Source organism: Asparagus officinalis, chromosome 5 (genome assembly GCF_001876935.1).
Source record: "Asparagus officinalis chromosome 5, Aspof.V1, whole genome shotgun sequence".
Taxonomy (NCBI): domain Eukaryota; kingdom Viridiplantae; phylum Streptophyta; class Magnoliopsida; order Asparagales; family Asparagaceae; genus Asparagus; species Asparagus officinalis.
The window spans coordinates 115,846,112-115,863,599 of NC_033798.1; the positions used below are offsets into that span (position 1 = coordinate 115,846,112).

General features: G+C 34.1%; 1 protein-coding gene across 2 annotated transcripts in view; it reads right to left on the bottom strand.

Moving 5' to 3' along the window:
* Positions 1–17,488, bottom strand: part of LOC109840835 (K(+) efflux antiporter 4-like) — a 29,298-nt gene that overhangs the window by 1,327 nt on the left and 10,483 nt on the right. For both annotated transcript variants that reach the window (XM_020409625.1, XM_020409624.1), the window contains exons 3-17: positions 15,456–15,511; positions 15,281–15,353; positions 15,143–15,204; positions 12,848–12,923; positions 12,519–12,593; positions 11,659–11,730; positions 11,469–11,552; positions 10,650–10,718; positions 9,458–9,535; positions 9,271–9,359; positions 3,670–3,766; positions 3,512–3,565; positions 1,088–1,183; positions 165–353; positions 6–83 (exon numbers count right to left, since the gene is read on the bottom strand). In XM_020409625.1, the coding sequence (XP_020265214.1) occupies positions 6–83; positions 165–353; positions 1,088–1,183; positions 3,512–3,565; positions 3,670–3,766; positions 9,271–9,359; positions 9,458–9,535; positions 10,650–10,718; positions 11,469–11,552; positions 11,659–11,730; positions 12,519–12,593; positions 12,848–12,923; positions 15,143–15,204; positions 15,281–15,353; positions 15,456–15,511 (1,248 nt within the window). The remainder of the gene's footprint in view (positions 1–5; positions 84–164; positions 354–1,087; positions 1,184–3,511; positions 3,566–3,669; positions 3,767–9,270; positions 9,360–9,457; positions 9,536–10,649; positions 10,719–11,468; positions 11,553–11,658; positions 11,731–12,518; positions 12,594–12,847; positions 12,924–15,142; positions 15,205–15,280; positions 15,354–15,455; positions 15,512–17,488) is intronic.

Here is a 17,488-nt window from a genome sequence, read left to right on the forward strand (position 1 = left end):
ATAACCTCGACCAGATGAAGATTTGAAGCACGACTTAAAAGCACAAAAGCGAACTCCCCAATCTGTGCAAGTGACATGCCAACCTACAAGTTCCAAACAAGCAAAGTTTAGATCCAAAATTGAGAATGTAGCAACAGTTAAAAGCAGAGGAATGTCATAGTTACCAGCAGTGATGTTTTATTCGTGTAGCCAAATCCCTTGACAACAGAGGTAACAATAATTGTCTTTACAACAACCACCAGAATCACAGCCGCTAATAAAATATCGACGTGATTCCAAAGAAAATGAACATGAATTAACATTCCAATACTAGCAAGAAAGAGAGCAGCGAAGAAGTTCCTGATAGGTTCGATCTGCAGAAATAAGAAACCTGAAATAAGAAATATATAATACATTACTATATTTTAATGCCAGAGCCTCTCTTTTTCTTTCATCACAATAAACAAAAACAGATGATCGAATCGTCATGAAGTTCAAAAACAGATGAAAATTTGAAATTGCATACATCAGAGCATGATATATTGCATCAATTTAAAATGTAAGAAGAGATATAGTAATGACTGTTGATAAACTTTGATCCCTAAATATCGAACTACCCCCGTGTCCAGGTTTGCAAAGAGCATTCACAAGATAACCCATTTTCAGGTCCTTTAACTACTAAATTGTTTACCTTTTCTTAAAATATTTGAAGATGCTAAATTGAGAAATATTAAAGCAGGAAACAAAACTATAAAAGCACATCTCAGGGAAGCCAGAACTAAGAAATGAAGGTTCTGGCCATGTCCTAGTAAATCAAAAAAAGATAAGAAGTTAAACACGCAAATGCAACTGAAATCTATACCTAAGGCTAGCAAGAAATCTGCAACATTTATTGTTCTTTACACTTTGATAAAAGATAAGACAAAAATCATGGTGTTGAAGAAAGAAAAAAGTATCGGAAATGTTCACGAGTAGAATGACTTATAACAACCATATAAGAGATACTATGCACTATGAAGGATGCAGTAGAAAAATGACCAAAATGTAACACAATATTATAGCATAAGTGTCCTAAAATTAACAGAAAATATCTACAGAAAAAACATACTTGTTCCAGAGTATGTTGTGCAAGATCAGTTGTTGAAATCATAACTCCAGCAGCAAAGGAACCAAGTTCCAAACTTAGGCCCAGCTTGTCGCTACACTGAAATTACAAAAACTTCAAAATAAGAAAGTGTGACCATTGCCGGATTGTTTGGACAGAAACTAGATGGCAACTAATTTCATAAATTTAAGTTCTCTCTATATTCACAGGAAACATCGCAAAATAAGATCTGAACAAGAAAAAATTCGAAGACAAACCACACATAAGCATGGAAAACAGAAAAATAAGGGAGGGGAAAGAGAGCTATAAGACCATAAATTCAACAAACTAAAAGCATGGGAAATACGTCGCATTCAGGATAAGCTGACATTTTGCAAGGGAGGGGATAAAAAAAACTTAGCTAAAGGATCTGGTCAGTCATCAGATAACTTAAGGCATCAATTTGAAGTTAGTTAAATAAATGCATACATTTACCGCAGTTGGACCAATAATAAACTTAACAAGTTATCCAATGCTATTGTCTATATAACTCTTAATATCACACAATTGTCCTGTCATTTATAAGTTCAAAATGAGGTACTGTTATAGTTTAAACTATGTCAAAAAGAGTTCCATGACGCATGTACTCTAGCTAACATGAGAAAAATAACAAGAAGCTTTGGATGAAACTAAAGAACCTCAATATTCTGCAAGAAAAAGAAAAGGATATAAATGTCATGCTTTTACAAGCTTGGGTTTTGGTTAGCTTCTATAACCAACCCCGAAACTCTAGGTAAAGATTTAGTTGTTAGTCTTGCTGCTGGGGTGGTTGTTATCCATTATCTATCAACAAATTCAGTTGGTTGCTTATAGCTTGCGTGAGGTTAAATCACATGATCATAAATCAGTTTTCCCATCTGTTAATGTGTCCTCTACTTTTCATTGTGGGTCATTCTTGCCCATATTTGCCTTGACCAGAGTCCAACACATTATTCATCATCCTCGTATTCACAGGTTATCTTAGAATTTGGTCAATCTTCCTGCCAATCCACCCTGAATTCAGGTTTTTACTCCTTATTTAGTGCCACGTGATGGGAAAAGGCTTTTATAAAATTGCTGCTTTGACTCCGACATGCCTCTTTTCTTCTCCTCGTTCTATTAATTATAATATTATCACTTCTCCTAATTACTGCATTTAGTAGCCTTCACCGCAGATGGCCAAACCATCTCAATTGTCCTTACTTTCATCCTCAATAGGAGCAACATCTAACTTCCAAGGAATGCTCTCATTCCTTATCACATCTCTTAGTGTATATCCACAATAACAACCCCCATTGGCAACTAGAATTTGCTCCTCTGACTCTTAGGTACTCATAGCACCTCTTAAAGTGACATCCGTTAACAACCTCGACTGGTGCAAACCCCCGTGCCACCCTGCAAACCTCCTCTCTTTGCAGTGAATGCAAGTTACAACTTAAGAAGCACACAGGCATAAGAAGCACACAAGGCATGCCTTACACATACATTGGAAAAAAAAGAAACAAATAAACAAACAAAATGTGTATATTGCAATTAGAATACTTATTTCCAAATCTGTAAAAATGCGATATGAAATCTATGTTGCACCAATAAGCACTGGAAGGCCCTATATCCAGTCTAAAACATATCTACATTGACATGTGCTGATACTTGGTGGCTACATGTTTGACATGTCTAAGCACATTTCCAACCGTGAACTAGATTGGTTTTTGATTGGATGCATTTTCATGGTTTATAAAAGCGGGAAGTTACGTAAACTTGAATTCACACACTTGTTTTATGAACCTGTAGCATGCCTTATCCTGATTCTATATTCTACATTTATTTTCATACACACACACACACACACGTGTGTGTGTGTGTGTGTATAGTACTTATGTCAAGTACAACCATATGAGATGTTTGTGTTACATGCAGCATAATACGACAAAGTATGACTTACAAATTCAAACTTATACAAAGCACACTTTCTTCAAATCACCAGTAGATAAAAGTGCTAGAGCAAACGAGTAGGCAAGGCATAAGTAGAAAATTTTAAACACCAATAAGATATGAAATTTAATTGATGATTAGAAAATTCTAAACTTCAATAAGATATGAAATTTAATTGATGACTATAAGGAAGGAAGGTACTTGATAAGCTGCTATAAACATGCCATACCATGAAGCGAAGTGATTTTGTGTTCTTAATTATGCACTTAAAATATATCTCCGCTCAACTTATTTTCAAATTCTCGTGAAATAATTACTCAAAAGATTTCTTTTTAGTTCAAAGTCATATGCTCTAGGGTTCAAACAGAAATATTTATCACACAATGTGGACAACAGAAGTAGCAAAGAGGTAAAAGCTACTCGTAATGAACACTTGAAGATAATAGCAAAGTGCTGATAAATGATCTGAATACAAACCCAAGCAACAAGTAGACAAAATGCAACTGATGCCAACTGGTAAAGTTCATTGGTCTGCAATGAAAATTGCTTATTAGATTCACTAAGTGTTGTAACCAACCTGATATAAATGAAAGATCTAAAGAAATATACTTGGTAGGAAATAAAAAAGAAAGTACCTGAGATGAGAGACTTATCATCAGCCTAAGACACCAAGGCACACATGTTCGTGACAATATTGACAGGATGGCCAAGAAAGTACACAGCACGAACAGACTGGTAGAAGAATAGCTCCATTAGCAGTTAGGTTCCAGTTTAAATAATTGGTTTGTCCAGTAATATAAAAACTGATCTTAGCAATAAAGTGGAAAACAAGCATTCCACAGAAAGCTCAGCCACCGGATCAAGTAAGAACAGGAAAAAGAAGGAAGACCAGAAAGAAAGAGGGAAAAAACAAAAGACAAAAGAAAGATCATCTTAATTTCAGTAAGATGATAAACTTCAGCATAAAATAACAATCATAACTTGAAGATATGGTCTAGGTTTATTCTGCAGAAAGTTCAATGATGTAATTTGTTAAACATAGCTCATACTTGTGAGGAACATATTAACAATACTCCTTTCTCATCAAGGTACTCCTTTAGATTGGTTGAACATGAAATCTATATTACTATATAATGGAAATACTGGGGGTAGGAAAAAATGGATGAGAGGTGGATGTTTCCTTCATTATTATTGTATTTAAAAGGGTAAAATTGTAATTTTATAGAAGAGCTTTTTTCCTTTCTTTTGTTTTCTCTTTCCTTTTTATAGAACTTTCTAAAATGATGACATAAGCTTATTATTAAAGTTTATTAATAACATACCCATTACGTTGCATATTATAAGAGATATTAATATGAAACGATAAAGTTCTATCTTAAATATGCACATAAATAAATAAAAAAATACAATTAGAATGTCAATATGTTCCAATGTAAATATTATCGAAAGTGTATATCTAGATACTTGGGATAAAAATAATTAAAATAGTCACTTGAATTAAATATGAAAAATGCTCTTCTAAAGAACATTATTTAAGAAAATTATGTCACCGCTCAAATTGAAATATTTATTAGTCAATTCCAAATAAGATTAATAAAATGTAATATTAAATGAACAAACATCATAAAATGCTCTTGAAAAAAATTGATGATCTTTTAGGGCATTAAAATGACCCATTTTATGTAAAAATTAGAATATTTAAGTTTTTATTTCTGTTGCACGTGCAATAGTGCTAGTAGTGATAGAAGACAAAGATGCTATCTTATACACAGTTACTCTGAAGCAAGATATTAGCCTGGACAACAGTAGGAAGGCTTTGGAGCATATGGTAAGTAATTCATTTAGGCTAGTATAGAGAACATAATCATATTTTTATTATATGTTAAACCTGCCACAAATATTTCATTAAGGCTACATTTGGCATTTGCATAATGAAAGTTTCAGAGTCAATTATGATGAGAAAAGCCAATTGGTTGCTTGCAGCTGGATGTGCATATCGAACATTTCTACTACGAATAGTGATTTTGAACATCACTCTTGACATCTGTGAATTCAAATTACTCAAACTGAAAATTGGGGTTTTGAAGCTGACCAGGGACAACATAAATTGGACTTCAACTTTCAATGAGAAACAAAAGAGCGTATATTGGAATTGCAATTCCAGGAATCCTGGAGCCGACTAAATTCTCCATTTATATACAACCAGACAGGCTTTGAAAACAATAGCAGGACAAAAGTACTATCTTACTCAAGTAAACATGATGAAAGCAAATTCAAACTGTAATAACTTCTACTAATTGAACACTAATAATCTGGTACTGAAACTATAATTAGAATTGCTTTTTTATTTATAAGGAAATGAGTTGTTTTTATGGAATTAGGTATGTACGTGTGTGTGTGTGTGTAGAGAGAGAGATAATATGTTTATCTATTTATATTGTCTAGAGCATTCACGTATAGTTCAGCAAGTATGACATATTTTAACGTTATTAGTTATTCTACAAACAAGAGGTTTGGACTCCATCATAAATAATGAATAAATAAAAAGGAAATGGGAGAAGCAGTTATCTTCCCTACGAAGCATCAAAGGGTAAAAGGATCATAGCATTAGGTGTCCTACAAAGTCGAGGCGGCAGTAAAAAGGAGGGGTTAGTTGTCAAAGAGGGGCCAGGTGCTCATTATATTGCAGAGCTAGATAAATATGCAAAATTTGTATCCAATTAGCAATCTACAGCAATAGTCTCACCGATATGAAACTTGGGCCATTAACAATATATATGGATGGCTATAGAGAGTGAAAGAAGTGCTTGGAGAGATTAAAAAAAAAGGATTTAACTGAAGTCTAAGACAACATAAGGACCAAGAGAAAAGGGTGCAAGCTGAAAGTTGTAGACTCGGGTATGCAAATTCGATCCTCTTTCTACAACTCTAGTTTGAATTTAATATTTGTTATTTGACAAATGAAGCTAAGCTACTGTAGATTAGTACCTTTAAAAATTATAGTTTGGTTAAAGAAGAAGGGAAGCATGGTGTTTTATTGTGATGTAGGATTGACATATTTGTCAAACTGATTCCTAAGCAATAGAGCTTAAAGCCGTTCAATACTTTCATTTCTAAAATGATGTTAGGGACAAATAAAATCAAAGTAAGAGCTTAAAGTCGTTCAATACTTTCATTTCTGAAATGATGTTAAGAGATAAATAAAATCAAAGAGCAATAAATAAATTGGATATTTCATCTAATGTTACATTCTGTAGGAAAGAGATACCTATCAGTTACCACCTACAAAGATTAGCTATAAACTAGCATATAAGAAATTCTAAGAGTGCCATGCTAAACTATTTAACTAAGGTCTTGTTCAAGTGACTGTAACTTGTGTTGTGCACTTCTCCATTTAAGTCGCTGAAGAAGTGAAAATTTGCTACTACCCTACCTTACATTTGTGAGAAAGTACTTATATCAGTTAGTACTATAGTAGATTAAGACTGTAGTATAAGATGTTTGTACCCATTAATCATTTATGGGTAAAATATTCAGACATGACTACATTTGTACTAAGGCAAAATGGCCAGATTGGTATATTTTTTCAAGGCTTGGTGACATGTTGGTATATTTTCTTTTAGTTTTGTCAAATTGGTATATTTTTTCAACCCCGACGTCATATAGGCCTAAAATTTGGCCGGAGTTACTGCTCCGGCCAAATTTAATTATTGTTCCGACCAAAATTTAGTTACTGTTCCGACCAAAAATCCCATCAGCCCTGGCCGGAACAGTAACTCCGGCCAAATTTAAGGCCTATATAGCGCCGGAGTTAAAAAAATATATCAATCTGACAAAACTAAAAGAAAATATACCAACATGTCACCAAGCCTCGAAAAAATATGCCAATCTGGCCATTTTGCCTTTGTACTAAATACTAGGCAAACATGAGACTACAGTTATAATTCCAGCTTCTTCTAAGTATTTTGATATAATTTATAAAAGTATAGTATTAGAGTTTCATTAAAGTTTCTTGAAATATTTTGAATATAAAAAATTATTTAAAGATATTTTAAATTAAGGAATTATAATACAGTATCAGAAGAAGATTTCTACTGACTTTTGTTTGATTTAAGAGTTTTCCATAAAGATCACTGTTTAGGATAAAATTGTAAACAAACACCTCTAGATATTGGGAATTTCTGTCTGGATTCACACGGAAAATTTGTGGAATTATTGAATGATCGTGGATTTATTGGACCCATGATATTTGTCTGCACCATTCGGAGATGTTCAAGTGGTATTTATATGGATCCATTGAAGACGTTCAAGGGGGGCTTTGTCCGGACCCTTTGCAGACGTTCAAAGGGGTTTTAATTGGGACATCCGTTTAGATTGCTAAATTCATGACAATATCTAGATTAGTACTGTACTGCTTCTGGACATGTTAGGTAACACCATCTTTTTAGACCTTTGGCTTTAGATGATAAGAGTAATCATTAAATAATTAAGAAGTTCATAGACAATGAGATTTTAATTTTCAACTGCAATGTTTTAATTATCAGCTGAAACTACATTGAATTTGAGAAGTTCGATGTTATTTGATTTAATCTGATTTTATTTTATTTTCCTGGTTTAGTGCCAAAATTTAAATATATCAGTATTTTTTGTGAGACTGGAGCTTAGAAAGTACATGGATCGCTTACTGAGTCGTTGTACTCATCCCACTCATCATAAACGTTTTTGGAAGCTTCTGGAAGCGTAAATGTCTGCAAGATAAGGTGATAGGGTAGGCCTATCATTTTGGTTTGTATCAAGAGTTCGTACTTGTCTGCATGTGTGAATATATGTGTGGAAAATTAAAAGGTTCTAGATGTATTTTGGAGTACTGATATGTTTGGTTGGCGCAACAACACTATATAAATTTTGGAATAGTAGTAACTTTATGAATTGTAGGAGTATCCTAAGTACCACATTTGATATATTAGATGTTTAGCCAAAGCTACTCCTGTCCATTCTTATTTATCCTCTACAACCTACAAGTGAATGTAACTTTTCACATGGGGCTCCCAAGTTGAAAATTGCTGACAGAACTGTTAATCCCATTTATCCAGAAATATTTCTTTGCCTTGTTCAATTTTTATCTTTTATTACATGGGTTACAGTTCAAAATAGGCCCAGGTCAATTGATGACCATGATACTCCATGAAGGATGTTCGTCTCTGTTCATCTGATTTTATCATACAACAATATACAGTGAGTTATAAGACATGCCATAAGGACTAATGGTCTATGAAATGAAAATATTTTCCTGAGCGGCCATCATGGTAGACTTTCACTTGAATAAAGCATCGTGCATTCCAATACGGTCAGCATGGAAAGTTAGAATATTTAAACAATGGTTTACATGGATGTGAAGCTTTCAAAGGAAAATGTAACATGACCTACCAAATCTTGCACATTGCATCATATCAGAATCATGAGATGGAATTCTTTTGCTCAAAAAAAGCGCAAAAGATTTGGTAACAAGCTCGGGATGCAGATAAGGACAATCGAAATGGAGGTGGATAGGATGAACTCAACAGGTTCAATGATCAGAAGCCGTACACATCTTTAGCCAAATGTTAGAACGTGAAAGTCAACTTTTTGGTAGATCGCAAGATCATGATCCAAATGTTTCTATGCAAACAGGTATAGAGATTAACACCCCAGAAATCACAATACAGGTGGCAATTACAAATTTCATATGGCAAGTCAATACACCACGCAATACCTATATCCATCAGCATCAATCATGATGGTGCACTCACATTGCTAGGCAATATCATCCAATCATGCAAAAAAAAGTAGATAATATAGCAAGAAGATTTCAACAAAGTTTTAACTGTGTCCCAGAAAAAAATATTTTCTATTCACTAATGTGTTACTGGTTAAGAAAAAAATATCTATAAAATTTTGGGTGATGATGATCATGTCATCATCAATTCAATGGTTAGAACAAAGAAATACAAAGCCTAAAAGAAAATTATAACCTACTAACCAAACCATGGATGAATGCAAAAACTAGTTACTATTTTATTGAAGAAGCACATATGAAAGGCATGCATTTTACATATAGCATTACTGGCATACAGTAACTTGTCGAAGAACGATGTCATGCAGCTTCAGCTGTACGCATGCACATGCAACACACACGCACAATCAAGCGGACAGAAGGACAAAAAACTTTGTCATTATTAAGCAGACAAGGTACTTACGACTTGGTCATTGAAATTGCTCCTTGTAGAGCACCAGAAGTGCCACCAAGAATAGGAAGCAATGCAAACAGCAAACCAACAGCACAATCCTGAGAAAAAAACATCTTCCTTTATAAATAAATGGGCATGCCTTAAGAAATTTACAGCTGAAACTAAGTAATGCCTATTATGAACAGAATGACGTTACCTGGAGAATAAGAATCCCCACAGTAACTTGACCATGAAGGGCATTAATACCATTTTTCTCCATTAGAAACTTCAAGACCTGTGCAAGTAGGAACAGATTAGTCGCATTTGTAACAAAGTGCAGCCAGCAACATGCAGATGTGTGAAAAGTTAGCACACTAATTTTTTTTTCCCCAACAAAGAATTAGACAACATAACTCTACACCAGACCACTGGTAATGAAGCTCGTGGCAGGAAATGCTTGAGAGGATGCAGGAGAAATATGCAACAAATCAGGAGTAGAATGAAAGATGCAGAAGGATAAAAAAGAACAGTAACTTGGCAGAAACACTAGAGCATTCTCAAATTATACCCCGCAAGTAATATATTCAGATCTTTGTATTATTCTTTCTTAAGATGGCTAGCAAAGAATATTTATTTAACATAAAAAAGGAGAATCTTCATGGAACTAAATCTGAATATTAATGTGCAAAAATATTTCTATAATAATAGGAGATAATAGGAGTTCTGAATCTTATTTATCTCCTTATATGTAGTGTTTCCCTTACCACTATAGATCACTCACTGTATTTGCCACGGGATTTGGGTACTGCCCTCGATTTTAAAGGTGGTGGGTTCCATATTACAGCTATAAGTCGAAAAATTTGGAATATACCACGGATGGAATTTTCACTAACCTATGAATCAAGTTAGGCAATCTGGAAATAGGGTTTTTGAAATAGGCTAGGTCGTGAATCTTGGCCCTTCACATATTAGGTTTCCGGGTGAAGGAATCATAGCATCACATAAAAATTACAGAGTGTTACTGATTAAGTCTGAGGACACGTGGCGAACTGGGCATCTAAAGCACAAATACTCTTCTCTCTCTTATTCTTAAATATTAACTAGGGTTTCAAAGAAGGAAATAATGATTGTTCATTATCAATTTAGGATTTAAGATAGCTTGTGTTTTTGGTTAATTAGTGTGGTACTATAATGATAGAGTTGTTAAAGAAGACAAACCAGAACATAAGCACCTCCGCACTCGTTCCAGAAAGAACACTTTCAAGCATATATGGATTAAGTATACATTCAACTAAAACTACACCTAGTTATCAAGAGATGCAGAACTCTCCAAGCAAAGATAACACAATCCTAACTTTTATTTGCCCTAATATAGAAAAGGAAACTTCAACCAAATTTTAGAGAATTACCACAGCAGTTGAAGACATCGATAATAATACACCAACAAATACACCCTCTGAAGGCTTACCCCCACATAACTGCAAAAGGGGGTCAATAGCATCAAAACCACTCCAGTACGAAAAAAAGTACCAAGTAAAACTACTATAACATGCATTGGTCAAAAGTTAGAAACAACACAAAGTTGTGAGCCACCAAAAATATTCGATAGTATTAAATTTATAAAGAATGATAGTAAATCATTTTATATACATTACAGGCACAGAAAAATCCAAGGAGCTTTCTGTTGAATAATAGTACATGAGAGATTTCCCAGATTTATTAAAGCTTAAAGTATGATGTAAACTTTTATACCACACGGGAAAGACTTGGAACGGACTGCAAAGAAACAATATGAAACTTATGGTCTACCAGATTAAAGTTCCATTTAATGGACAGAAGTCATAACTTCAAAACTTAAAGCTGCCACCGGTGCAGATACAGGTGTTCACACATATACATGTGACGTCTTAAAATACACAAAAGCTACCAAGCAGTTCTGACTTTATCATGGCAGATACAAGCTGAAGAACTACACTAAAAAAGCATCAGTGCCTGTCTTACAAATAATTCTGAATTATTTTTGTATGGAGAGATTACAGTCTGAAAATCTATCCTAATAAGCATGTGAGAATATGTGCAACCAGACCTTCCAACAGAATAACGGATACAACTCAATACTGAAATCTATTGGTTATTTGCAGCTAAATGCAGATGCTTATTGGATGGTTAGAATAAATCTAAACTTAAGGAGTTTACCATAATATTCTTAATTAGAAACTTCAACATACCGAAGCAGTTATGCCACATAAGCACATAAACAGAAAAATTTGTAATAGACCCCCAAGAACAGCAACTGCACGAACAACTCGAAGCTGAAGAGTCAATGTTAAGCATTAAGAGTCCAGCTTTACCAACAGAACTGCAAGAGCATGTCCTTGTAAAATTATCCAAAAATTATAGTGACCGAAATGGTTTAACCTTTGTTGTAGAGAATTCCAGACCCAATGCAAAAAGAAGAAAAATTACACCGAACTGCGCAACTGTTTCAACCTGCAACGTAGAGTCAACAAGACAAAGGCACATTAACCACCGGGAAAGCAGACTTGGTAATTTTAGAACGTATACCAATTTCTTACAATTTCATTCAAGCAAGTACCAAGATATGCTTTAAGCAAACATTATTTCAGATAGAAAAGAACAGTAAAAAACAAGCTAGAGCAAAGTTTCATGTTCTGCCCTCCTGTAGGCGTGAAAAACCTAGAATAGGAGACAATTTTTTTTCCAGCTGAGTTGAATTTGTCAGAAATTCCATAGCATAATTTCCAAAAGAATATGACAAGGGTGGTCCAAAGGAATCAGATCCTCATGAAAACTGAGTAATGTCCTCTAGTAATAGGACTAACATAGCACAAAAATTGTCAAGCATTAACCTTATTGCTAATAGCACAATTTAAGCAACTGGGGAATCAATGAAATGCATGCATAATTTTCTTTGTTTGATGCCTCATGGCAACTTGCCTGAAATGTGAACTTGAATCCAGATGAAAACCTAGGAATAACTTTATCTAAGCTGTAAATATTAAACACAAAAAAAGCCTAAGTTTCCTTTTTATTGGCTAAGAAAAAATGGGCAAGTTTAGCATGGTCCCAGAACTACAATCTGTTATAATAGCTCCTATGATTTTATATAAATCGAAATGCCTATATCATTGGGTACAAGGGTACTTATAAGTTCTTGAAGTAGGTTCCACTCTCTCCTATAAAAATCATTAAGCAAGTAAACAAGCTACACTTCCAACAGCAATAAATAATAAATAATAATAATAAAAGCACCTTACTTGCACCATTTCGCTGACAAAGTTCAAACCTCCGGGTCCGATGATGGAGCCCGCAAGTAAATAACCAGTGATCACCTGCCCCCCCAAAAAAGAAAATATTGATAAAGCAAAATAAAAATTCATGAAATTTCAGCGACTCGCAACAAAAAGGCATGTAGATTATCAGAATTTTATCTGTGGCCACCATCCCACCTCCCCTATGCAAACAACAACCCACCCTTACAGGAATCATGTAGAGGGATTTCTACAGACGGTGTGCATGTACGCATGCATCCATCCATGCATACATGCACGCACAGTAATTAAAGGAAAGTATTATTTGTACGAACCGGTTGCCCCATGCAAGCAAAAGCAATGCCGCCACAAGTCGCAGAAACAATAACCGCCACAAGATCAGATATCAACCTGTAAAATAAAGAAGTATCAAAGAAGAGTACAGTCTGATTGTGAACAAAATCTCTAGTTGCATTAAGGGATTTAACCTAACAATAAAGAACTTGTATCGTGTCAGAAGATAGAGAAAAAGGGGCAAATTAGCAAATATATGAAATGGAATTTTTAGTGAAAAGGCTTTTAGTTGCTGCCTTGCTGGACAAAATCCACTTATCATATCATCTTTTTGCACTGGTCTCTCATGAATTGGTTATAGAATACAATCTTCAACAGGTGTGGAACATGAGCAAGATACTAAAAAAATTCAGTGCCTTTGAAATCAAAATAAAGGCACCAAACAAGAAAGTTTACTCAAGAAAGAATAAAAAGTTCACTCAAACTCATAACGTTGATGTACCTAACTGTGAACATATTCACCATGTCAAGTTCACCAAACAAATAAAAAGGTAAATTATAAGTTAAAGCAGGGTATCAAAAAAGGCAAGTCATCTCTACAGCATTGTTCGTCATTGAACTTGGAAGAATTTCACATGAACCCTAAAGGCCCAAATTTACTTGTTCTGTCTAAATGTTAAATGGAAGGAACATAAGAAAATAGGACTGCTCTCACACATACAAGAAGAGGGAAGATTTGATTAATGATGGATTGCAACAGCCAAAAAGAAGTGACATAAAGAATAAATAAGTTGCATCAACGAGGCAGCACAACAAACAAAAATTTCCATCATTTTTCGGTGAGTAGTGACGGCTACACTACTTTTACACTACAAGTGATAAAAGTGTGGGGTCCATGTTCTTTAACCATTCTCAAATTTGATGACTCATCAAAGGAGCCCACACTTCTTTCTTGTAGTGCACAAGTAGTGTAGTAGAGAGTAGTGTAGATTACATTATCTTTCCTTTCTGCATGAGATTAAGAAAATTCATACTATATATTACTATATTATATATTATTTATATTTATTAATATAATATATATATATATATATATATAATTAATATAGATTTTTTTTATATATATAAAGTCTCTTCAATATTTTGGCATGGATTTTTCCTAGGTATCAGTCAATGGATGAAAGTTTTGGGGAGTTCCACTTAAAGTTGATATAAGAATTTCTCTCTGCTCTCCTCTCTCTCTCTCTCTATATATATATATATATATATATATATATATATATATGTATATATGAATAATATATATAGTATATAATATATATGAGCATTAAGGTTGGTATCCTTATCATAGGAGGTGGATTTCCTCCTGAACGCCTATGTGCGCACAATCCATCACCTCGCTCACAAAGTAGGCAGAAGAGAGTGTAAGTTGGTGGGGATTGTGTGTCAACTTGATGAGGATTGTGGGGGATTGTGGCCACAATTAGGCAACACAAGGAGGAAAAATCCCCTCCTATGAGCAAGGATACTCATTAATATGCTCTCTCTCTCCTCTCTTCATTCTCTCTCTCTCTCATTACCTTTTATTTTATCTATATTTTACATATTATATATCATATATGAAATTGGTTGCTGAAGGAGCGAAAATGAAAAAAAGGCACCTCGTGATAAATGTTTGTCAATGCTTCTAATGGTTTATTATAAATACCTGACTTACCCAGTACATGAACAAGAACAACCATGTCAGTTATGAATAATAATACTTAAATATACCACAGTGACGTGTGTGTAATATTATTAAATTACCTTAAGGATTACCAACAAGCCTTATTAAATTATTTGGGTTGGCATGGCATAGCTATTTTCATGTGAAGTAGCAAATAAAAACAGCAGGCCACTAATAATCATGCATTGTTACGACTTTACATATACTGTCCAGGACCCTGGTAGACCAATAATCTGTATGTAGGCCAGAAAACCTCTGCAACATGAAAAATTGGCTCATGCAAGATTAAGGGAATGAGATGATTGTGGTTCTTGAAACAGGGCCAGTTGTCCTTCTCAAGTAAGATATAGATGTTGTCAGGTTGAAATCAATGGTTGAAATATCAGTATCATAATAAGTAAAAGACTGCTCTTTCAGGTGAACAGGTTGGTAACTTTGGCAGTTTAATATTACTATTTTTTTTAAAGCTATAAATGTTCTTCAGCAAAATAATGGACAACACTAGTATCGGAATCGAGTTGACACCAAACAGGTTCTGTTGGTTACAATCAGAACAACAGTGGTACTAAATTAAAAATAGTGAATATTTGAAGAAGCTCTGCAGGCATACCTGAGGTCTAACTTCAATATTGGATACTTTGACTTGGGATTGGATATGATAAAAACATTATCCTGAAAAGACAGATTTCCATTTCATGAGCAACATAATAACTTCTATATATTAAGTAATATGAAAAGAACAGAATACCTTTCGATCAATTAATGTCGGGATATCCTCTGCTTGATCCTCATTATTAAAAACATTATGGAACTGAAATGATCTGAAAAGTAGAGAGAAGCAATGCACAGCGAATATTGAACTCCTTTAATATATATAAATTACTCCCAATAAAACCATTGTATTTACAAGTAGATGCACATACTTCTCCTCGGTCTCATTTTTCTTCGATGTAACTCTAGCAACAGTTTCCATAACTGCCTGATACACCAAAATACACACATAAAGCACTTCAGGACATAATTATCTACACGAAAACAAACCCAAATAAAAGATGGCTTTCTGCTCACACAGATCTCAATGCCCACAATTGTCAGATCAGGATAATCATTTGTTAAGAGGTAGAAAAGATTAGGTTTCTCAAGGGGATGTCCCCATACTCCCTAACGTGTTGCATCCTGCTCCAACTTAAATTGTTTGCATGATTAGATACAAGGGGAAAGCATTAAAATTCTTATAAATCATACTAGGATGTACTTTATATTAGTTCTTAAAATATTTAGCATGCAAATTTATATGAAAGTGTAGGTATCTTAAATAACCAGTAAGCCCTTGGGAACCAAACATTATTAGATCATCATTAGAAAATTAAATAATCTAAAGCATGCCTCTATTGAATTGATGAAGATGAAACTTGCACGACGGCATTGGTACCTAGAAAATTACTAAAACATATTGATCACTTAACTAGAGGTCCATATCAAAATTGAGTACTTATTCAAGATGTCAAGGGGGTTCGCAATTAGTGTAAGCAAGAAGACCAGAAAACATGCAGTATAACTGGACTTAACGGTAAACTCTTCCCATGATGCTTTCTACTTCAGAAAATTCGCAGAATGCTTCTTATATAACAAACATGGTAGACGAGAAAAAGGCTACCTTGCAACTGCCTTATGTCATGATGATGTCTGTTTAAGTTGCGGAAAATACAATGAAAGTAGACCTAGTTTTTTCTTATTAACCATATACATTCCGTGCATGATACTAAATAGGCATACTGGTACGGTGGCATTTTGTACCTAATACTCTTGGGAATTCTTTATGGGCATTAACAAATTCTATCGGCATATAAGGAGAAAAAATTTTGAGAGCAAAAATTCCCAGGTTAGGGAAGTTGCTTAGGAGACCGAAGTTCGGTATAAGAGACTTGGGTGTAAGAGCATAAATTATCATTGAGTGAAATTTTTGATATGGCCTTAGATCCTCCTTATTCCACTTTCTAGTCAGAACCTAAATGCGAGCCCATGCCCGCCTATTGGAATAGGAGTATATTCCTTCCAGGGACAAATCCAAAATATTTTTCTTATGGGGATACAAATACAATTGTACATATAAATTAATAAAAATCAATAACTTATATAATACAAATTGATTAAATTCTCCTAATAAAAAAACTTACACACCAATCCCAAATATTTTAACTAGTAATATTTAACATTATGATTCCATATTAAGACATGATAATTTTTGTTTTTATCAGAAAAACTAACAAAAAACTAGAAAGCTCCAACAATAGCCCTTCAAAATTGTCCTCTAAGTAGTCTCATCTTTTGTTGGGTTAAGGGCATTTATCAGAATTGTACGGGGGCACCCATATAAATATGCATACCCCTTGATACAAAAATATAAAACTTTGTTGGGGCAAGTGCCCGGATCTTTATTAATGGATCCGTCCTTGGTTCCTTCTTTGGGATAATTCCAAATTGTATTTATGTGTGTAGTATGTATGTATGTATATAATGTGAATTTAGGAAAATCTTTCCATAGTCAATATTACCTTCTTGGATTTACATTCTAAGTCTATCCTAATTAATAATAAATTTATTTTTGTTATTATCAGTTCAAAATACAGACCCAAATCGAACATGATACTTTGGCTAGGTTGGATTGAGCGCGTTACAATATAGGGACTCTTTTTCAATCGGTTTTTTTCTGATTGGTGGATGGATAGATTTTAATGTTGATATTTAGTTTAAATATACTCCTTGTGAAACTTGGATTCCTATAGCTATAGTATGATGATAAGGACAAGGTTTTATAGATTGGATTTCAAATTGAATTTAGCATCTAGTTTGTGACAGAATTGTTGCTAGCAACTAAGCCTTAGTCTTATACATATCTATGAAGCTATTTGCTGCAGTTTTTGCACCAAGAAACGAACAGAGAACAAAGGGTTCT